This window comes from Diadema antillarum, unplaced genomic scaffold, assembly GCF_040938485.1.
Source record: "Diadema antillarum isolate AM-2024a unplaced genomic scaffold, OU_Dant_1.0 seq00002086_RagTag, whole genome shotgun sequence".
NCBI lineage: Eukaryota > Metazoa > Echinodermata > Echinoidea > Diadematoida > Diadematidae > Diadema > Diadema antillarum.
In genome coordinates, this window is record NW_027272732.1 from 165,558 (window position 1) to 189,813 (window position 24,256).

The window sequence follows — 24,256 nt, forward strand, 5'->3', positions numbered from 1 at the left end:
TCAAGTTCCTATCCAGTGGGACACGCCTCCACCCACCCACCCCCCTTTTTCTCCCCGGATCGCTGCCTGTCTTAAAGGCATAATTTACCATTTGCAAATGAAACGAAAACCCATCATTAGTGCTTTAAAACAGCTCTGTATGGGGAAAAAACAAATGCTGTAAAAATTTTAATCGGCAAAATCGATGTTAAATAGACCCTATTGTTAAATATACTAAACGTGAATAATCGTTATAATAAAAATGTTTCCAGACTAAACCGTCAATAAAACAGTACGGTTTATTGAGAAAAATATAGATATATTCACATACTGTAGGCTTTATCGCGAAAATTTTATATGATGGGACGTTTTGTAGTACAACAGACCTACACATATGCATTAAAATCAATGTCATACCTTGAAAAAAAAATTAAATCACTGTTCCCAAAGGTAAACAGGACCTTTAAAGTGATTCTTGTAGGTCGACGTACAATGAATACATATATATGGCCATGTTATATCAAAAGATAAAATCAATCATAAACTAAAAAGTCGAACGCAAGTTAGTTATCAACCGATGAGAATTGAGTATTCAGAGAGTTACATAATTGATTTTCTGACTAAAGAACGTTTGATCGCAACTTTTACTCAACAAAGCGCAATTAGGCTAGTTCTGGGCTGTTCTGCTCACATTCGTAACTAAATTTCAAGGAAATGAAGTGGAATATGTTTGGAATTATATATTTTTTTCGTTTTTAGAATAATATAGTTGTCCAATACAACGCACAATATCGGTGAGCGAAGATCCCAAAGACAAAGTGGTTAGTTACTTATCATGAGCAGTATCAGTTGTACATTCCAGCACATTGGCAAAACACTGTCTGTTTCCGGGAGACTAGTATACTGCGGCATTGTACACAAACATTTCATACTCTGGCCTCCTTCAAAACTTTATCGAGGGAAGCTGATATTGCAACATATCAAGTAACACGTGCCTAGGCCTATGTAAGCGTGCTGTGGGGAATGGAGTTGTATCGGGTCAGCAAAATGGCGAACTTAGCACTTACAACTGTAGTGGCGATTGCAGTGTTAGATTTACTGGGCACATCATGCTTAGCGGATTCGGCAGCCGACCACCCTGTAGTCTCAACGTCCCGGGCGACGTTCACTGGAAAAAGAATCGTTGTCGATCCGTATCAGCTCGTCGGCTATCGGGGAGGTGTCGAGGCTTACACCCGTATCCCCTACGCCGAACCACCCGTAGGGGATCTCCGATACAGGCGACCCGTGCCCAAAGTTATCACGGGAGATTTCGATGCGACAAGAGCTTCCGTGGCTTGCCCGCAAATGAGAACTCCTGCCATTGACCTTGGTCTTGAAACAGCCGAAGATTGTCTGTATCTTGATGTATTTGTGCCAGAACCACGGGTAAACCACCGTATATCTGTGATCCCCTTTCTTTTTTATTAACTCCGCCGACAGAGAATTATTTTGCGTCTGTCATTATCATCATTATTTATTATTATTATTATTATTACTATTATTTATAGTGCGCTTTTCCCACAAGGCCCAAAGCGCTTACAATCAATTCAAAACATGTACGACAGTATGTATAATTGGATAAATGTTATATATACAGCTACGAACTAGTTGCTACTGAAAAGATGTGTTTTCAAGGTGTGTTATCATAACTATTACACACTGTTAATTGATTATATATGCCTACTAAATTGTTACTTCACTGATATCATTGCTAAATTATCATCATGTTCATGAATATTATCATCCTGCCTGTTATAGAAATTATAGAAGACGGATATCTTCCTCTAGTCGCTTCTAGTCTTGTGTATATAGTGTGAGTGTGATATATTATGTTCGTATGTGTGCAGGCGGGGACTGGGTAATTTATTATGTATTCTTTGTAATTTTTTGGCTGATTCAAGACGCAGAACCTGTGTTTCACTATTTAGTTCGCCTGTAGGTTGATGAGTATTTTTTTTTTTAACGATGAATCATACATACATAATCATCATTGCGTTTATGTGTATGTGTGTGTGCGTATGTGTGTGCATACTTGTGTATGAGCGTGATGGAAGATAAGAGGTTCATGAAGACCGCGAACCCATTGTGGGCACAATATTAGGCCTCCACTGCCTTCTGTTGAACTTTGGACAGAGACTTTGATCAGAATACAAAAAGAAAAATAAGCTATATAAATATAGACAACCATAATCTATAAGCGCATGAGTTTAGTTATTGCAAAGTTCACATTTCCCTTTGAAAAATGCCGCCTGCCATTGACTATAGGACCACTTGCATTTTCTGCTCAATCTGGCCCTACATTTTTGGAGTTCTCTAGATAACAGTATAAAAGAAGTTTTAAGTTTAAATATAGTTTCATATTCATATTGAAGAAGTTTTTCATAAATTCTTATCGAGCAGAATGAATTATTTTTTGTACGCTCTTATTTCAAGTTCTTTTCTTCTCCTCATCAAAATCTTTTATCGTTTTTAAATACACAATTTCCTCCATATTATATGCCTTGGTGAGCCCTCGCATTTTGTACTTCGCGTGTGTCGGTATTGACCTTTCAACTCCTCTTCCTTCGCCCCCTAGCCCGGTCTTCCTTGTCCTCCTCATACTCATTTCCTGTTACCCTTTCACTCTAATTCCTCCCTTTTTTCCCGTATTTTTTTTTTTAAAATACAAGAGAGCTGCCTCATTTTGGGTTTTTTCGCCTGCTTTTTATTTGTGTGTGTACGTGTTTCTTCTCTCTCTCTCTTTAAGGAAACTTGCCTTATTTTTATTAGTACAGTTCAGTAATCATAGCTCTTGTCCACAAGGAGAGTGTTGATTACATGTGCAAGCTTTGTTTTTCAACTGTCCTCTCCATTTCCAACAACTTGAATTTCAACTTATGATCAGAAAGGCCACAGTATTCATTGTCAGTTCACAGTATTTTTCTTTGTTACAACATTGTGCAGATTTTGTTGTTACGGTATATGTATATTCGAATATTTTGTGTTGTACTGGGAATTGAATAGCAAAATGAAATGAATGATCTCCCCTGCATCGAATATCGTACGCACTCACACAAAGTTAAATCCTATCTCAGCACGTCAAAATACAGTTTGAACTGCATGATTTCTTTCTGAGTTTCATAAAAATTCTACCAAGTATACTGAACCAACTTTTTTTTATTCTGATAACTTTCTCTCACAATCAATTGCCTCTTTTTTGAGGAAAACGTATAAAAATATGCTGTTAATATATGCAGTTTTTGTGTATTTGATTTGAAATTTGGTACATGATATCATTATAGTCGGTTGGGGGCACCGTACGTGTAAATACAACTGTAAATATATTTGTATCTCTTCATATTCTAAATCAATTGATTTTATTTCCAGTTGCAATTACTTATGTGAAATCAGTCTTTGATGGAATATTGTATTTTGAAAGAAAAATGTATTTGGTAGTTATAGTATATGTAAGAAGGCTCACTTTTGTATCTGTTTAATGTGAATAATTATTGTATTGTATCGTATGATTGTTTCGTTCGTACATGCGTACATCAAGGCCACGCAATTCAGCCTCTGGGCTGCTGTGTATTTTCTTTTTGATGAAATAAACCGATATCTATCTATCTATCTATCTATCTATCTATCTATCTATCTATCTATCTCTTCTTTGGTTGGGCAGCCGACGTCGGCCGCGGTGATGGTATGGATCCACGGAGGAGGTTTTCTGTTCGGGGCGGGCTCAATACCGAAAATATTGCCCATTCCCCTGGCTGCCATGAATGACGTCATCGTTGTGACCTTTAATTATCGACTGGGGTTCATGGGTTTCCTGTCAACCGGTGGGCGGACAACAAATAACAAAAGACAACAATAACAACAATTTAAGCTTTAAAGGGATGATATAGTTTTGGTTGAGATGGGGATTCAGACTTTAACTTTTTGCGACATAGAAACCATTTATGAAATATTAAAGAGCATGCAATTCTAAGAGGAATTCAATGTTTCTTTTTTCAAATGAAAATCTGTTTTGATATGGCCGAGACATCCATAAGCAAAGTGAAACAAAGAGGTCCAAATAAAATGTGGGTACCACCTTTACTTAGGACCTCTTTGTTTCGGGGGATATATCAGCTATTTTTAAACCAATTTTCATCAAATAAACTTTGTATTCCTCTGAAAATTGTATGCTTTTACATATTTATTTCGTAAGAGGAATTTTCATTATCTCACAAAAAAGTTGGAAACCTGAAGCCCAATCTCAGCCAAATATATATTATCTCTTTAATGAAACTGTGAAGCATTAATACAACTGCAAACTGGAGTACAATTTGATAAAGAGTGTAATGTCGCGGAGCCGAATGCACGAAAACTTACATGACTGTGTTTAGATGTGGTCCACACAATACTATTATGCAATGATGAATATTAAAAGCTACTAGAGCAAGAAATGATGTGTTTATTTAGCAAGAAGAGCCCTGCAGTATCAGTTAGAAGAGCCTATGCTATGATTATTTTGTTGCTTTAGTGACTTGAAGTTAGATTTAATGATTTGAAATTGATATTGATGTTTTGCTCTTTTTTCAAATTGTCTTGCCTTGTTGCTAGGCGACGAGGAGATGCCGGCAAATCTCGGGTTACTCGACCAGCGACAAGTTCTCTTGTGGGTTCAGGAGAATATCGAGGGTGAGCAAACCGCCGGTTTCTTCTTTGGAGCAAAATATCAAATGGCGATTGTAATGATGATACTAATGGTTCCATGAAATTTGCTCCTGTGACAATATTGTTCCCATGACTACGCGCTAAGCCAAACATACATTCTACCCGCAAACATAACACTAACCCAAATCCTAATCTTCACATCAAAATCAAGCCTAATACCGTATCACAACCCTAACCCTATAACCCCGAGTTCTTGGAGAAACTAAGACCGGAGCCATTGTCGCAGGAGTAATGTCGTGTCACCGATACGGATACATCTCAGCAATAATTCTATATGATAAACCAAGTAAATATGGCTATCGCTTCATAGCGGTCGATGCCTTTTAATGTTTCCACAACAGATATATGGCGCTATACAAATGCTGTGGATCATCATCATCATCATCATCGATGCACTGACATTCTATCTGCTGACGACTTTATTCGTCAAGGTGTTCACGAACGAAGAAATTGAGCACTTTAATGGCAGGAGAAACAGATCTTGTTTTGTTTTGAATATTGCTGTTGTTGCTTAAACTATTGTCTTGCAGCGCATAATTGTCATCACCAGCTACCCATTCAAGAAAATCTGGGCTTGGTTTACTTACATCTTTTCATTCTTCATGTTTACTACCGTAGAAGGCATAATATTCCTAAGAAAGAAATTTATTAATACTACAAATCACCCAAGACGAAACTCCCAATCGCATGGACGACAACATGGCCTAGAATCGTAAAGCCTCAGTACAAACTTTGAAACAAGGTTCCCCTTCTTTTTTTTTTCTTTCTTGTTATGTAGCGCCTATACTCTCAGTCGTATGCTCGATCTGTAAAATTACATTTATTGTGAATACCAAGTGAAAAAGAATGAACCAGCACGGGATTTGAACACGCGTCACCTACTGCGTCGTGTATTAGGCCCATCACTAACAGCAAAAAACAAAAAACAAAAACAAAAACAGAAAGGGAACTTCCAGAACTACACCGTCCCTGCACAACGATTCCCTTCATTTTTATAACTCGCCTAGATTCTGCAGGTCAGTGACTTCTGAATAAGACCAACAGAGAATGAACGAGAGGTGAGGTACGGTACTTGGGTATTATTTTGCTCAAACTTTATCGTGCCACTGCTATGACCTGCATGGCTTCAGCTCAGTGTATTGCCGATTGGCCGATTGGGTTATACGCATAATTATGCAGTGACGCGGGTTCAAATCTCAGGATATAGTTCCTCCTTTTTCAGTTGGTGTTCATAATAATTCTGAACGAGCTTGCGACCTCATTCACAAACAGTAAAAGCGAAAATACAAACAAAACAAAACAAAACAAAACAAAAACGAAAACCCAAATAAACAACCAACTAACCAAAACAAACAAACAAACAAACAAACAAACAAACAAACAAACAAACAAACACAAAAAGAAAAAAATCCTCTCTTACTACACTTTAGCCGCAAAACATAATTATTCCCTTCAAGTATTGTTCCATTTTCAGCTTTTGGTGGAGATCCGAGTAGGGTAACAATCTTTGGGGAGAGCGCTGGATCCATCTCCGTCAACTACCACCTGATATCTCCCATGAGCGCTGGTCTGTTTTCTGGAGCAATAATGCAGGTTGGTGGTTTTAGGGTCCTCACGCAGTGGTCCATGTTCGCTGGTATACACTCTAAAACATGAAGCGGTAAATCAACATTTTACGTGTTGTCACTTCAACAACCTGTTTGTGAAGTGTTTGATTTAACACTCCAAATATTGGATTGCCAATTTCTGAAATGGTAGTTCGACATTTTGAGTGTTAAATGTAACAGTTTGCGTGTTAAATTTAACCTCAAACAAAAGGCTAGAGGAGTGAAAACATTAAAAATGTGAATTTACCATTTCATTTTTAGTGCGTATTTAGGCAACTTTATATACCATTAATGTTCAAGTGGCATGTCTCCTATAGCGTCTAGCTTTTCTTTTAAGGCTCAAATGAGCTCCTGCGATTACTCATGGTCCCGCGTCCGTTGTGTGTTATTCGTCGTCCGTCATGCGGTGTGCGTAACTTTTTTACATTTTCATCTTCTTCTTGAAAACTCCATGTGGCGGATTTTCACGAAACTTGGCAAGGTAGCATCTCTAAGGGAATACAATCTCAATCAAGTTTTGTTCGAATGGGCACCATCATGACCCCCCCCCCCCTCCGCCGCCATCAAGGAATCTTTGAATATCTTCTTCTCCAGAACCAGAACTGATCGAGCTTAATCGATAGGCCTATACTGAGTAAGCATATTCATTACTGTACTTCAAGTTTGTTCATGGTTTATCCAGGAGTTCCCCCATAGGGTCCGGCGGGGGCGGGGCGGGGGGGGGGGGGGGGTGGGTCTAAATTGGGGCCTATACTGTACATTTTCTTCGTCTTTCAAACACAAAGTCAAATTGTCACCAAACTTGGCAGGTACACCCAGAGCTACCAAGTCTCACGCATTCTGCGTGAGACTCAAGCATTTAGGGGCCATCTTACGATCTCACGCATGACACCCATTTTTCTCATGCATCGGACGAAGTCTGCAACTTGGGCCTATAATAATGAGCATAGCTCAAAAGATTAAAGTGATAGTTGCAATTGAAGGTATATTTCCCTTTTGTCTTTCAAAATAAGTAAAAAATAGTCACTTAAGTATATGCACCTGATCGCACCATCAAGAGCTAAACATTGAAAAAGCTCCCTACCATGGGAGGCCACATCGCAGGGGGAAAAAACCCCTCCCACATCCTCGCTCGCGCGCACATTCGCATGCCGAGATGCCGAGTCATGAAAGTCTCACTCATAATTTTTTTTTGAACTTGGCATCCCTGTACACCACGTATTATCATGAGGGTGATTATTTGCACAATGGGTACCATTCTCTATTATACGGTGGGGGTCCATTGGAGCACAATGCCCAGAGCTTGGGGGGGGGGGGGGGGGGGGGGACAGACAAAACTCCAAAATCAAGGAATCTTAACAAATCTTATTCGTGATAGGCTGTAAGATTTAGTTTGATGTGAGAATTAGGATGAGGTGTATATAGGGTTGTTTGTGGTTAGAATTCATTTAGCGTGCAGATATTTCATGGGAACAATAATTGTGGCGGGAGCACATGTCATGGAACTAGAAAATATATTTGTACAAATGGGCACAATTCTTCACTTGGGGCCCCTAGGGGCACTAGAATGCCCGTTGGGAGGAACAAAGCCCCACATTTAGGCATCTTCACAAATCATCTTTCTTAGAACCAGAAGTTATAAGTCACAATTATTGTTATGAGTAAGCAGATTGGAGACTGTTTGTAACAGTTCCAGGGATGGGCCGGGCCCTGTGCCGGAGGGAGGGGAGAACCACCACATACTTTTCTTTTCCTTGAAAACACATAAAATTTGGTGCCAAACTTGGCAGAAAAACTCTAAGCAAATTCATTAGTGGTGTTTTTTCAAGGTTATTTATGGTTATTATCCAGCTATTGGGCGGGAGTCCGATAGTGGTTACTTGTTACATTTTGATCATTTTTTTTAACTTCATAATAAAGTCAAATTTTCTAAATACAGTGTATGCCTACCTGACAGGTTTTTTTTTCTGTTTTTACCAGTGTACTAGAATATGCAAATATATACACCATGCTCCATGGAAACCCTCAAACCTGCCTCCCTCCCAGGTTTCCAATGTTCGTCAGGTAAGAGTCTGCAAGAATGCATTGAAGGTGAACTTGCGAAACTCAGCCGAGCGCGAGACCCGCGGGTCTCTTGTTTCACATTGTTTCGTCTACCAAGAGTATTGTGTTAGCTAATCTAATCACAATTGAACATTTTCTTACTGTACATGTATGGCTGGCGCATTACACGCAGGAGGGTCGACTGCTCGAGTTGAATTGCTTCATTATCAGAATATACTCCCCAGCCTGAAGATTTTCAAGTTGTGTGCATGCAGGCGGAAGAATTGTGATGCCAGCTTCAGTTCTTATTTTCTTTTTCCATCATTTGGGGTCATATGAGCAAGATGAGGATCACCTATACATTGAAAAGGGGTGAATGTCTGAATCCCATGCTAGGTTATTTCAGATGACATAATTACAGGGATGCCAAGTTCAAAAAAAATTTATGAGTGAGACTTTCATGACTCAGCATCTCGGCATGCGAATGTGCGCGCGAGCGAGGATGTGGGAGGGGTTTTTTCCCCTGTGGCCTCCCACGGTAGGGAGCTTTTTCAATGTTTAGCTCTTAATGGTGCGATCAGGTGCATATACTTAAGTGACTATTTTTTACTTATTTTGAAAGACAAAAGGGAAATATACCTTCAATTGCAACTATCACTTTAATCTTTTGAGCTATGCTCATTATTATAGGCCCAAGTTGCAGACTTCGTCCGATGCGTGAGAAAAATGGGTGTCATGCGTGAGATCGTGAGATGGCCCCTAAATGCTTGAGTCTCACGCAGAATGCGTGAGACTTGGTAGCTCTGTAATTATAATAGGGTGCAGGTGTGACAGCGTTAATTTCATCGTCCCGCCCATCCTTCCTCCCCCCCCCCCCCAAAAAAAAAAAATAGAGCAATGGTATTCATGCGTTTATTTGGGAGGGTCTGAAAAGATATTCAAGTGTAAGCTTTATGGGGTTTTTTTCATATTAAAATTTCAGTTTTTATAAATACTAGTAAAGGTATAAGCTCGTAATCTTTAACAGAATATTTTGTTGTGATCATTATTGAAATTTACTGTGGTTTCGTAGAGCGGAACAACAGGCGGATGGACTCGATACTTTGTGGAAGACAGTCGGCAGTTGGCATTTGAGTTTGGGAAAGTCATGAATTGTAGCGCCACTACTTCCCATGAGCTTGTCGGATGTTTGCGACAGAAATCTGCAGACGAAAGCATCAATTTCTTTGTCGAGGTAAGACTGAGCTAAATGATTTTTATTTTCTTCTCCTTCCATAAGTATAAAATAGACATATTTTGTAGAAAAGATGTAAAACTGCTTATATTATGAATTATTGTTAATCGTTTTATGATTATGATCAGAAATTGATGCGACTCACAATAACATGCAACCCTTCATCACTGACTGAACGTTGAAAAGGTCTCTACTGAAACGCGTTACCTAATTTATATTTATCTTGTTTACTCCAATTCTTGATTGAATGATTATAGCGGAAAAAGTTATCGTTTAAACTCAATGAAATTCAGGGCATTTCATTTTCAAATTACATTGTTTGAAACATATTGGCATGCTTAGAAAGCTTTACTTCTTGAAATAATCAAGAACTTGTTTGTTTGTTTCATTTCCATCTGAGAAGATGGCTGGATAGTCCATATTCAGCTGCAATAGCTTGTCTTCCATGGGGTCCAGTTGGATATGACTAAGGCGAGACAACTTCACCGGATTAAATACCCTGCTCTTTGTTTATTGCTGATTTCCCCGAGTGCTTCTTTCCTTACTGAATACTAATTTGTGGCAATGTTCAGCTGTTTGAATAAGATTCATTCGAGAGCGCAACACAGGGTAACACATTATGTATAGTGATTTTGTTGTTGTTGTTGTTGTTGTTGACATATTACAAATGGGAGATTGAAGCTTATATCTGCGTAATAGAAATCATTGAATGTATATAGGTAGACAGCGTTTAACCTTTCAAATTTAGACTTTAAGAGCATTATATTGTTCGGAATGTTGCACAAAAACGACCACTGAAAACCTACACGAAAGGAATATTTTGACTATCATTCAACAATGTATGCAAAGAGCTATAGCTTCTCCTTAAAATCACCGAGGTAGTCATCCAATAACTGTGAATTATGAAATACCAATTTGTACTATGTAAGTAGATGTTATGGATCATGCAAACAGCAAGAATACAGGGATAACAGGCAATATGCATCGCCGGGAGATACTGTTCCTATGATCAGAGTTTCGTTCCAGTTTTTCTCGTCCGAAACTTTGTTGAAGACACAAATTTCCTTACTGTCCCCGTATGCAAGGTGGTATGATAGTCGTCTAAACTACAACCTCTATATAGTACAACGGGATATCAGATCTGATGGAAACGTCAAAGTTCGCATGTTTCCATAGAGAAGCCAGAAAAAAGGCACTTTAAGATCATTGAAGAATTAGAAATATCCTTTGAAATCAACGAATTATAAATTCATAACTTCCAGAACCCTGAAGCGATGGCGGGCTTATTGGCCCGCCCGGCGATCGACGGCCAGTTCATTCCTCGTGACCCCGTGGAAATGGCTGCCGACGGCGAGTTCAACCACGTACCCGTCCTCGTCGGTTGTCTGGAGGAAGAAGGAAACGTAGCCCTCCATCCACTCGCTGTGGGGGGAGCCAGCAGCGAAAAGATGGTGTGGGACCAGGCAACAATGCGATCTTCTATCAACGCGTATCTGTCGCTGGTCAAAGACGGATCGGACGATTTGGTCCTAGACATGGCGTCATTTGCTTATACGTCGCCGGAAAAAGTATATACATGTATTAAAGTATTTATTATCACATATTTTTGTAATATCTATTAGAAGTATTTATCATCATATATTTTTGTAATAACATATATTATTGCGAATTATCTATTGTATTATACTGCAAAATTATTGAAGAATCAAGCTTAAAAGCTTTTTCTTTGCATGTGCCCCCAGTAATCTTTGAAATAACAAAAAATACAATAAAAATCAAGTTATACCAAATTTTATCGATAACGGGACCTTCCTTTTCTTCGGTGTAAAATGAAGAGAAAGAAGTTCATTCGAGCTACATAGCATGCACTTCAACTCTGAAAATTCGACTGCGATATAAAAGAGTTCAAGTAACACGTCATGAGGTATAGGTCAAAGCAAAAATTCAACATAAATAAATTCTCTTTTTTCGCATTACAGTAAAGGCACATTTGACTTTCCTCTTTCAAGAGCAGCCAGGGGGAGTAGTATTATCCTTAACACACGTCATTGACAAGTCGAGGAAAAGTGCATCTAAAAAAAAATAAATGTTGTGAAATTCTCTTTATATTTTCCTTATATTATCGTTCTACGCTTGTGATATCATACACTCTAGTAGTCTTCTCATCCAGCAGTGGCTGCGCAGATACTTTAAAAAATTCATAATTTCAGAACGGATTCAGAACGGATTGTCCGATTTCCCCCAAAGTTCACTGATGTGTTCTACTGATATTGCTGCATTCAGTCAATCCACATGGGCATAAAATGTGATTATGAAGGTGGACTTGCCCTGTAAACAATGCTACTCTTTGGACATTGTGGCAGCTCGACGACCCCGAGGCGGATTTCGCCGATGACGGCGCCCTGTTCATCGGCGACAACGTGTTCCTGTGTCCGACATTCAAGACAGCCGAACTCCTGTCGGTGGGCGGTAGCACCGTGTACCATTACCTGATGACTCATAGACCATCGGCCTCGATGTGGGGTGAAAACTCCACGTGGATGGGTGCAGCTCATGCCGAGGACGTCCCTTACGTATTCGGTTCACCGTTCATGGTCGCGGCCGACGACGAAGAAGGCTCTTTCATGACGGGAAGTTTCAATAATGATGAAGTCGTCATTTCGAGAACGATCATGGAGTACTGGTCTAACTTCTCCAAAACAGGGTAGGATATTATGCTATGACAACTAAAAGCATCTTACCATTGTGCAACCCATTTCGTTTACACACACACACACACACACACACACACACACATACACACATATACACACACTTCTTAATTATATTTTTATTCGAATTTCGTTTAATGCCACCGTCTTTTTCGCAATGAAACGAATACAAACAACAATTTCGTCCAAATTCGTACAAACAGACAGACTATACAAAAGTCTACAAAATGTATTCAACAGTGTACAACAATACAAAATTATAATTGTGGTAAAATACGAACTTCACCTTGAACATTCAATCTCGAGGACAAGTTAACTTCGACTGAGGTTAAGCTTTTTGGAGCGCCAAGTGTCGATTTCGGGAACGATGGCAACTTCGTCAACGAAATGACTGATTTCGTAACGAAATCGACCGTGCGACACTTATCGAGCTTGTCCTCGACTTTCAGGATCACCGTCTGAACGTAACTATAATCAAGAGTTACTCGAGCATAGTAAATCGATCATAATGAGGTAAGGCATGTACGGAATATGATATGATAAGGCATACATGATTAAAGAGAAAAATCGCCAAAGTGGTTCTCCCATGTTTTCCCATCTTTATAAACGTAAATATTATGCATCTTACCCACTTTTGATGAGAAATTGTTTCCTCTATATTATGTTCCATTTTTAAAAACAATCTTTCTCTGCTTGGTCAGTTATTCTCAGACATGTATTTTAAAATAATGTTTTTCAACAAAATTATTGAACTATTTACACATCTCAACAACTCAAACAGCAACTCAGTAACAAATTTCCATATCTGTTTAAATCTATAACAGCAAATATAAACGTAGCCTGTCTACATTATGTTTCTGGTTCCAACTGTCTGTAGGAACACACACGCACGCACACGTAAAAGATATGTGATCGTTAGACCGCTCGAACCGCTTGTTTTATTATGTAGATTTTCGACAGTATAAAGATGTTAGCGTTTACGTGCAGCCTTTTGTCATTTTGGTGTGTCTCTTTTTCACATGATCTCTCCTTGACGCACTTGCAGAAATCCGAATCTTGCATCAACAGCAGACACTGTGGTTGCCGACACCTTATTTCCGGAATGGCCAAGGTTTACGAAGTCTGAGCCACACTACAAGGAGTTATCTCTTCCCTTTGAAAATAGGTGGGGTAACCCAGCCCCACGGCGATGCCATTTTCAGCTCAATGTTCTGCCTAAGCTCCAAGCTAATGCAGGTAAATTGTCAGATAGTTTTTATAAATTGTATCCATGTTTGCTGACTCCTATAATAGTGGAGCGGCATAGCCGAACAATTGTGCATTTTGTGATAAAAGCACCAAATTTCGTACACATGTTGACAATAACGTTTAGATTAAATTCAGATATTGGGCCATCGAAAATAGCGCCCTCAACGTCCATGGCAGCCATTTTTCAAAATGGCTGCCATAAATGCCATGTTTTCGTAAAATTTGCTAATTTTAGGAGAGAAAAGTCAATAAGATTTTGGTTACAAATGGGAAATTACATTCAAAATAAATCTAGATATCTGGCCATCGGAAATAGTGCCCTCAACGGCCATGGCAGCCATTTTTCAAAATGGCCGCCATAAATGTCATTTTTTTCAAAATATTTGCTAACTTCAGAAGGAAAAGCCAGTAAGGTTTTGCAAACAAGTGGGAAATTACATTCAAAATGCATTTAAATATTTGGCCATTGTTAATTGCGCCCTCAACGTCCATCTGTCTAATAACAGAATAATGTGCCAGTTCTTCGATGATTTTGAAAATTTCAGATGGGAAAAGTTAATAAGATTTTGCCCATAAATGTTGATTACATTCAAAATGAATCTAGATATTTGGCCATTGGAAATTGCGCCCTCAATGGCCATGGTAGCCATTTTTTTCAAAATGGCCGCCATAAATGCCATTTTTTCGTTAAAAAATGCAGATTTCAGAATGGAAAGCCATTTTTTTCTTTTTTGCAAACAAGCGGGAAATTACATCTAAAATAAATCCAGGTATTGGGCAATTGAAAATTGCGCTCTCAATGGCTATGGCAGCCAATTTTTTTTTTTTTAATGGGCACCATAAGTGTCACTTTTTCATTTAAAAAAAAATGCTAATTTCAAAGATAAAAGTCAATGAAATTTTGGTTATAAATGGGAAATGATAATTGAAACAAATCTCCATATTGGGCCATCGGAAACTGCACCCTCAACGGTCATGACAGCCATTTTTCAAAATGGCCGCAATAAATGCTATATTTTCGAAAAGATTTACTGAAATCAGAAGGGAAAGCCAACGAGATTTTACAAACAGGTGGGAAATTACATTGAAAAGTAAACTTATTGGGCCATTGCAAATTGCCCCCTCAATGGCCATTCCAGCCATTTTTCAAAATGGCCACCTTGAATGTCTTTTTTTCGTAAAGTGTTGCAGACGTCAATCAGAATTTCCACAAAGGTGAAAAATTACATTTAAACTGAATTTGATATTAGGCCATCCAAAAGTGCACCCTCAACAGCCGTAGCAGCCAAGTTTCAAAACAGCTGCCATGGATGCCCCCCCCCCCCCACGTTTTGCTCTTTTTTTTTTTTTGCAAAAATTTGCTGATGTCAGAAGGAAAAGTCAATAAGACTTTGCAAACAAGTTGAAAATTATGCTCAAAAATAAATTTAAGTACAAGGTCTTCTTAGAAGGCGCCCTCAAGGGCCATGCTGACCGCCATGGATGTCTGCTTCTTTTTTTTTCTTTTTCTTTTTGATAGAAAAGAGAAGAGTGTATTGTAGCCATTTTGACAAATAGCTGAAATAGCAAATGAAAACACAGCATATGATGACTAAATGTCTAAACTTCTTTGTTTCTAATTGTCAACTTGCGCAAAAAAAAAAATGTTTATTGTCTTCTTCCGGCATTAGGACATCTTCATTAAAAAAAATGGCATCTATGACAGCCATTTTGGAAAATGGCTGCAATTGCCGTTATTAGCAATTTTTTCTTCTTGAAAATTTGTGAAGGAACAATTTCTAGAGTTCATGCAATCTAAATATATTGTTTGATTTTAAACATGGTTTTTCAATTTATGTACACATTTGCTAACTTTTCTTTCAGAAATTACCATTTTTTAAAACAAAACGATTATGACAATGGCAGCCATTTTGGAATATGGCGGCCATGGCCGTTGAGAGCAGTATTACAGTTATCTAATACAAACATTTATTTCAAACATAATTTTCAAATTGTGTGCAAAATCTTACTGACTTTTCCTTTGGTGAAATCAGGAAATAAAAAATAATGGAATCCATGGTGGCCATTTTGAAAAATGGCTGCAATGGCCATTGAGGGCGCTATCTACAATAATGTAATACATAGGCGCAAGATATATTTCGAGCGGAATTTTTGAATTGAGTGCAAGATCTTATTGACTTTTCCTTCTGGAATTAGTAAATTCAGAGGAAAAGGTGGTATTTATGGCGGTCAATTTTAAACATGGCCGCCATTGGCGTTGAGGGCGCAATTTGCAATGGCCCAACATCTAAATTTATTTTGAATTTTATTTCCCACTCGTTTGCAAAATCATGTTGATTTTCCCTTCTGAAATTAATTTTTATAAAAAATTGAATTTATGGCAACCATTTTGGAAAAAAAATGGCTGCCATGACCGTTAGGGGGCGCAATTTGCGATGGTCCAATATCTAAATTTATTTTGAATGTTATTTCCCACTCGTTTGCGAAATCTTACTGATTTCCCTCCTGAAATTTGTAACATTTTACGAAAACTGGCATTTATGGCGGCCATTTTGAAAAATCCCTGCCATGGCCGTTGAGGGCGCAATTTGTGATGGCCCAATATCTAAATTCATTTTAAATGCTATATTCCAGTCGTTTGCAAAATCTTATTGATTTTCCCTATTGAAATTTGTAAATTTTTATGAAAAATGGCATTTATGGCGGCCATTTTGAAAAAAAAATGGCTGCTATGGCCGTTGAGGGCGCTATTTACGATGGCCCAATATCTGAATTTATCTTTAATGTTATTTCCCACTCGTTCGCAAAATCTTCCTGATCTTCCCTTCTGAAATTTTTAATTTTTTGCGAAAAATGGCATTTATGGCGACCATTTTGAAAAATGGCTGCCATGGCCGTTGAGGGCGCAATTTGCGGTGGCCCAATATCTGAATTTATTTTGAATGCTATTTCCCACTCGTTTGCAAAATCTTATTGATTTTCCCTTCTTAAATTTGTAAATTTTTATGAAAAATGGCATTTTATGGCGGCCATTTTGAAAAATGGCTGCCATGGCCGCTGAGGGCGCTATTTACGATGGCCCAATATCTGAATTTATTTCAAATGTCATTGTCAACATGTGTGCGAAATTTGGTGCTTTTATCATAAAATGCAAAATTCCTCTAATTTTTCAAGCTATGCCGCTTCACTATAAGTCAATTTGACTCCTCTGCTGATGCTGATTATGTTACACTAACATAGTTTGGTTAGTAATGATGTAAAAACTCATAACACGCTCTTGTCGGTGCGGATATAGAGAGGCAACACTAATAACGTGGTTCTTTTTTTTTTCTTCAAAAAAAAAAATCAATGGTAGAGCAAATGTACAGTGGATCACCGTTAACGAAGTCCTCGGGACCGAGAGTTTTCTTTTGTTATAGTACATGTACATGTATTGAAACTTCCTAATACGACCCCATCCAGAGTCATGAATTGGGTCAGGGTGACCCCATTCCCGGTCTTCATGACCAAATGCCAAGTCATTTTTGACCCGGAATGGTGTGTGACCCCAACGGACCCAGTTCCAGGTCAGTTCTGACCCGGATTTTTTTAGAGTGTATACAACCAAACAAAATATTTCATAAGCAATAAACAAACATTTTGCGGTCTGAATTTTTCGTTCGTTGTAACCGGAATTTTGTTATGACCGTGTTCGTTTTAACGGGAATGCACTGTATAGAAGAACTTAAGTTCCTCTTCTTTTCTTTGCGCTCTAAATTCTTTCCAGTTGAAATGAAACGACTGAAATCTCTCTTGGAAGCCAGAGTCAGCGAAGACAGCGGCAAGAGTTGTGACGATTCGGGGTCCTGTCGGGAGGAGTGACTCATGCCAAGCACCATGTACGAGTAATACGACAACACAATCAAGCTGATCTCTACAATATCGATCTATTCAGTGTAATACATGTACAAATCATTTCTCAGTTCAAACTTAAAGGTGTTAACGTTGTTTAACAGAAGCGCTTTTCGCCGTCTGTACATACAGCGGATAACCAGAAAGTTGTTAGGTGACGTATGAAAAACATATATAAACTGAAACCAAAATTTCATATTATGATTATGAATATAAGCTTGGATGATATTGTTTGTTTTTATTTACATTTGTTACCTTGGTATAGACATCTACAAGCAGTACATTCATGACGAAGAAAATATACCAGGGCCCTGTTTTATGAAGTTATAATTGAATATGTAGTTGATTTCTATCATAAGTCAATGGCAGCCTGTGTGTTCAGGAAATTTATAATTGAGTATATTCTTTTGATAAAACGGATCCCAGGTACTGTAATAATTTATTTGATACTACTACTGTATAAGACGTTTTTTCCCATTAAATTGTTTGGTGTTTGTACTGATTACCAGTAAAAGTTTTTTATGGAAGTGTCATATTAATGATATTATTTTGTAAAATCATTTTGCGTTATATAGGTGTAATGTACACACTGAAATATCATCTTCCTTAATATGCATTAATGACATTGTATTCAAGCTTCGAACCGTATTTAGAATATAGAATTCTTACTTGGGAACTACATAATTATTATCTGACATTGCTGGATTGGACAAACTTCTTCTCATGCAATAGGTGGCGCTCAGAATTGTTTTTAACCTCCACACCCGAGAACACACTGATGCTCTGTTATCTGGGCATAAAATTCTTAGAAAAAAAAGATTTGCATTTACTTCAGCTTGGTCAATTTGTGTTGATTACAACTGCAATCACCTACCGAAAATATGTCACGGCTTATTTCATTGTAATAGTTACGCACACAACTACAGTGTTATGTATCCCACGAAACGATCCAGAATTTCATCTCCCATTTATAGAAATGACGATTGTTTGTCCAACATACATGTGTTTAAACTGGACCCACATTTTGAAATATCGTTGATAAAAGCTGAATAGAATCTTCGAAGCTTATTACATTGAAATATAAAGTGAGAAAAATGTTTTCCACATACAGATGATTATATTGTTTATGTTATGACCCTTTCACATGCCCTGACGACGTTAAAGGTCCAGTTTACCTTTGGGAGTAGAGATTTCAAAAAATTTCAAGATATCACATTTGATACATAATGTGTTTATAGGTCTGTTGTATCATAAAACACCATACCATATTAAATTTTCGCAAAAGAGCCTATAAACGAGGAGATATCAGTGTTTTTCTTAATAAACCGTAACTGTTGATGGTTTAATCCAGAAATAGTTTTATTATAACTATTGTTCACATTTTGTGTTTTTAACAACACTTAACATTGATTATACAGATTCAAATTTTTACAGTGGTTGTTTCTAGCCCTATCTCACATTTTAGAACTATATTGAAGCACTTATGCTGGGTTTTTGTTTCATCTGCAAATGGTAGATTATGCCTTTAACAGAACTTTCTTCCCTTCTCTGCTCCTTCTCCTTTCAATTAATTTTGTTCTTCGTTGTAAAACAATGTCATTGTGTTTTTATTGTTACTACAATATTGATTATTGTGATCATGAGTGCAATTTTTTCTTTTTTGTTTAGCGTAACCACCTGCGTGTAATTGTTGTTTTGTCACCATATTTTCCTGCAACACACGGCTCAATGAACATACAGTGTCAGATCATGGAGCTACATAACTCCATGGTCAGATTTATGCCGCAGCGTTGTTGTATAAAAACCTTGAGTTTGTTTATTTTCACCTCCGCCAGTAGGTGGAACCTACAGTCGGTGGAGGTATGTTCTCGGTTCCGTTTTTGTCTGATTGTGTATAATATAACTCAGAACGGAGGAACCAATTTTCACCAGTCTTGCAGGGTATGTTCATAATTAGGTATTAAAGAAATAATTAAATTGTGGGGTCAAAAGATCAAAGGTCAAAGTTCATGGTGGTCATAAAGTACATAAGCTCAATCTCCCAGTAACTAAAGAACGGATAATCGGATTTTCACCAAATTTGCAAAGATGTTTATAACGAAGAAAAAAACTCGCTATATTATTATACATGTACATAATACTCTTTTTAGTCAATAGTATGTTAGTGTGCATTGTGTATAATGTAATTCTTCATCATGACATCAACCTTATCTAATACAGTATTACTACTGTATATACCTAATCATACCATACTTAATCATTAAAAATGAACTTCAGATGACTGCGATGACTGTTGGTTGGCCGATTATGACTGGCTACAATAATTGTGTTGTGCTTTCTGTCTCAACGGAACATTTAGACAGAGAAGACGTAACTATCTGCGATTAAAACGAGATTGATTGATTAATTGTTTGATTGACTGTTTCTATTTCTGCATTATTTCATCCGTACATGAGATGACACACAAGTGCACACAGCCACAATTTACGCATAAACTCACTACTTCTGTTTCAAGTTGTTTTGTAGCACATTCGGGAATGTGCATTTGCATTTATTAACCCATCAATGTACTCAAAGGGAAATGGATATACACCAGTTGTCATGGATGATATGCATGATTAATGATCCGCGGCATGTAACAGACACACGACTAAACAACATCGTCCCGATACTCAGGCATAGATATGGAGCCAGTTATAGCGTGAATTAAAAGAAAACAAAAACAAAACAGATTGGATGAGTCTAAAGAAAAAACAAGAGACCCGCGGGTCTAGCGCTCACCCGAGTATCGCACGTTCACCTTTCACGCAGTCACTAATCTTAATTATTCACAGCTCTCTACCAAAATTTGCTTTTTACCAATAAATACTAAATGAAAAAAAAAAAAAATTGACCAGGCAGTCTCAAGTGGAAGATGAAAATGTACAATAAGGGCATAAATTCTTTAAGATTCCTAAATTTGGGGGGATTGAGGGCCCCCTGGGGCGCCCGGGTGGGGTATGGTGCCCATTTTAATAAATTGAGATCCTAACCCCCTATAGGGATGCTATCTGCCCAGATTTGTGAAAATCCATCATTAGGTTTTCAAGAAGAAGATGAAAATGTACAATTTAGGCCCCCATTTGGACCTCCCCACCCCTCCCCCTAACCCAAAGAGGGGCACCCCTGGATCTGCTATGAACAAACTTGAAACTACAGTAATTAATGTACTAACTCTTAGTATTCTCTTAGCTCTATCACTTCTGATTCTAGAGAAGATTCCTTAATTTTGGGAGGTTTGGGCCCCTTGGGGCCCTCCAGGTGGGACTCGGTGCCCATTTGAAGAAATTGAGATCCTATGCCCCTAGAGATACTACCTACCAAGTTTGGTGAAAATCGGTCACGGGATTCTCAAGAAGAAGATGAAAATGTACAATTTAGGCCCCATTAGGACCCCTCCCAACTACCCTCGCTGGGTCCCAAGGGGACACCCCTTATTCCGCTATGAACAAACTTGAAACTACAGTCATCAATGTAATAACTCATAGTATGATCTTAGCTCTATCACTTCTGGTCCTAGAGAAGATGATTTTTAAAGAGTCTTTAATTTGGGGGGTTTTAGGCCCTATGGGGGCCCCCTGGGTGGGGCATGGTGCCCATTTTAACAAATTGAGATCCTAACCCCCTAGGCATACTACCTGCCAAGTTTGGTGATAATCGGTCATGGGGTTCTCAAGAAGAAGATGAAAATGCACAATTTAGGCCCCATTAGGGTCCCAAGGGGGGCACCTCTGATTCCGCCATGAACAAACTTGAAACTACAGTCATCAATGTATTAACTTAGCTCCCATGGTTCTAAAGAGAAGAAGATTTTTAAAGATTCCTTACTTTTGGGGGGTTTGGGCCCCCCTGGGGGCCCCCTGGGTGGGGCATGGTGCCCATTTTAACAAACTGAGATCCTAACCCCCTAGGGATGCTACCTGCCAAGTTTGGTGAAAATCCGTCTTGCGAATTTCAAGAAGAAGATGAAAATGTAAAAAGTTTACGCACGACGCACGACGCACGACGGACGACGCATGACGGACGCCGGACGAAGAACGATCGCAATAGCTCACTTGAGCCTTCGGCTCAGGTGAGCTAAAAAAGCTAGTTCAAGGATGTCGTTTAACTCGGTGCTTGTGTATACGGACTTCGATTCTGATTCCTATGAAGTTCAACATACACTGTACCGTATGCCCCCCCCCCCCCCCAAAAAAAAAAAAAAAAAAAAAATCAACGGGACCCTCCGCAATGATATCTTTAAAAATACAATGTAGTGAATCAATCTAACTACAAATTCATGGTATGAAGCTATAACTCATTGTCCACATCTTACAGAAAACCCCATTCGATTTGCTTCAGTGGTCAAAGAGAAATGAGGAGTTTTGTGGAGGATGTCAGGAATCCCTTTCCTCCAAGTTCTATTGTATTCACACAACAATCCACATTTCTCTGTGACCGCTTAACCAAATTGAATGGGGTTTTTCTGCAAAATAGAGCTAAGATGTTATATTTTAAGACTCTGAAGTAGCATTTACACAGTTTAATCATATTGCGTGTTATCAATGCGAAAATCTGATTGTATTTTTTTTTTTTTGGGGGGGGGACATACTGTACTATCATGTATACAAACAATGGAGAAGATTACAACTTGTGAGTCAGTGAGTGATAGGCAGCAACTATTTTTCTCAATCAAAGTAAATTTGAACAAGAAATTTAGTTTTCCCTTTGCATTAAAACACAATTTTCACGATTGTGTCTCTGAACTGCGAAGGTTGTTGTCGAATCCGATTTCAGAGATTTCAGCACAACTCGTGCTTTGAGTTGATCGGTGATACATGGACAGTGGAACGGGGGCTTTACCAGCCGATGCGACACTCGTTTTAATATTACATTGTATTTGAACAACTCTGAAGGCGTGAAACACACGATCGTTTACATGACGTCAGTCATAGCTTTGTGCTTTTAATAACAATACATTTATGTACTGTATCCCCTACGGCAAAGTGCTAAAGAAAATACACGTACAGTGTACTTAGATAGATGTGAAAATACAAAATGCAGTGACAAACGCCGCAAACATACTCAAACTCGAGGTGTTTTTACTTCAAGACAATTAAATAATGTCATACTTGTTCGATTTAGATCTTTAAAATGACGCCACATTTCCAATCACATGAACATAAATTTCAAATAAGATGCAGATTGAACTCCTAAATTAATCATGATGAACTTTGCTTTCTTTCCTAAAAAAAAAAAGAAGAAGAAAAGAAACAACAATAAGTTTGTTTAACCCGCTGTACATTTCATATATCATTTCATACATCGCAACTGCTCATAATGATAATGCCCCCTTCTCTGGCCATGGTCACAATATAAGTATAACTAATGTACTATACAGTATGTCCCAAAAAAAATTACAACGGGGCCCTCCGCAATGATAACCAAATCGAATGGGGATTTCTGCAAAATAGAGCTGAAATGTTGTATTTCAAGACCCTGAAGTAGCATTTGAAAAATTTAATCATACTGGGCATTATCAATGCGAAAATCTTATTGTAATTTTTTTGGGGACATACTGCAGTAAGTCGCCCCAAAAATTACAATCAGATTTTCGAATTGATAACACCTATTATGATCAACCTGTGTACGTGCTACTTCAGAGTCTGAAGGTAACATCTTAGCTCTATTTTGCAGAAAACCCCATTCAATTTGGTTAAGCGGTCACAGAGAAATGTGGATTGTTGTAAAGCATGTCATGAATCGGATTCTTCCGAGTTTAGCATTTCGATGATCTTGTGTGTGAACAATAGACAGAACTTGGACAGAAGAGATTCCCGATATCCTCTACAAAATTCCGTATTTCTCTTTGACCACTGAAGCAAATCGAATGGGGTTTTCTGTAAGATGTGGGCAATGAGTTATAGTCTCATACCCTGAATTTTTATTAAGATTCATTCACTATTTTTAAAGATATCATTGCGGAAGGCCGCGTTGTAATGTTTTTTGGGACATACTGTATAGGCCTACAAATCACCCAAAGCAACAGTTCTAATCATACGTGATCCAACACTGACGCAGGGAGGTGCTAGAGAAGGAGACAGCTACTGCTCTCCTTTGAAGTCATGCTCGGCAGGCACCGCCGAGAAGTTATGCGTTCAACTATACAGGTGTTGCCCATGTGCTTTGACAAAAGAGAGCATCAATAATCGGGACGAGCGCTCTCACATCTAGAAATACTTGCCCCTACTGCAATTCACTCTCCCTTTCAATGTGATGGCAACAATGAATTTGTGTCCCTTGAATTGGAGCAGCGAATCAAAATGCAGTGTAAAACTGACAATTTTAACAGCAAAGTTTAAAAGCACGCTGGAACACGCTTTAGCGGAGTACTTTATTTGAAAGATCAAAATGTCCCAGATTAAAAGATAGAAAACTAACATGCGGAAATGTGCGCATTATAGAAAAATATTAGGTTTTTAAGAGGGCCTAATTTTCAATTCATTTCGATTTGCGCATTACGAAGAAACTAGACATACATGTTTATAATATTGAATTCTTTCCTAAAGTATTCTAAATCAATTCGAGTATTTCATTTAAAATTTTACGGTGAAATAATTTCAGAAGCTTGTAATTCAACGAAAGGTGAAATGCGCTCTTCGTCTCCGAACTTCGTCTTGCAACGAGAGCGGTGCCGAGCATGACTTCAAAGCGTAGTGGAATGCTAGACATCCCATTGTAACGCCTTGAACCCAAACATGTGTTTGCATGAATTACGAAGAGTT

General features: G+C 38.3%; 1 protein-coding gene across 1 annotated transcript; it reads left to right on the forward strand.

The window, feature by feature from the left end:
- Nucleotides 1-973: 973 nt before the first annotated feature.
- On the forward strand, nt 974-18,628 carry LOC139713885 (acetylcholinesterase-like). Its single transcript, XM_071625587.1, has 9 exons — nt 974-1,407; nt 3,680-3,839; nt 4,606-4,683; nt 6,194-6,312; nt 9,442-9,603; nt 10,866-11,171; nt 11,967-12,307; nt 13,360-13,550; nt 17,329-18,628. Exons 1-9 carry the CDS (start codon nt 1,003-1,005, stop codon nt 17,421-17,423), a joined length of 1,857 nt encoding a protein of 618 aa, XP_071481688.1. The 5' UTR covers nt 974-1,002; the 3' UTR covers nt 17,424-18,628.
- The last annotated feature ends 5,628 nt before the right edge of the window (nt 18,629-24,256 follow it).

Coding starts and splice junctions, on each gene's coding strand:
- LOC139713885 (XM_071625587.1), top strand. CDS start 1,003: ATGGAGTTGTATCGGGTCAGCAAAATGGCGAACTTAGCACTTACAACT. Junction 4,684..6,193: donor GGTTCAGGAGAATATCGAGG/GTGAGCAAACCG, acceptor TTCCATTTTCAG/CTTTTGGTGGAGATCCGAGT. Junction 12,308..13,359: donor TCTAACTTCTCCAAAACAGG/GTAGGATATTAT, acceptor ACGCACTTGCAG/AAATCCGAATCTTGCATCAA.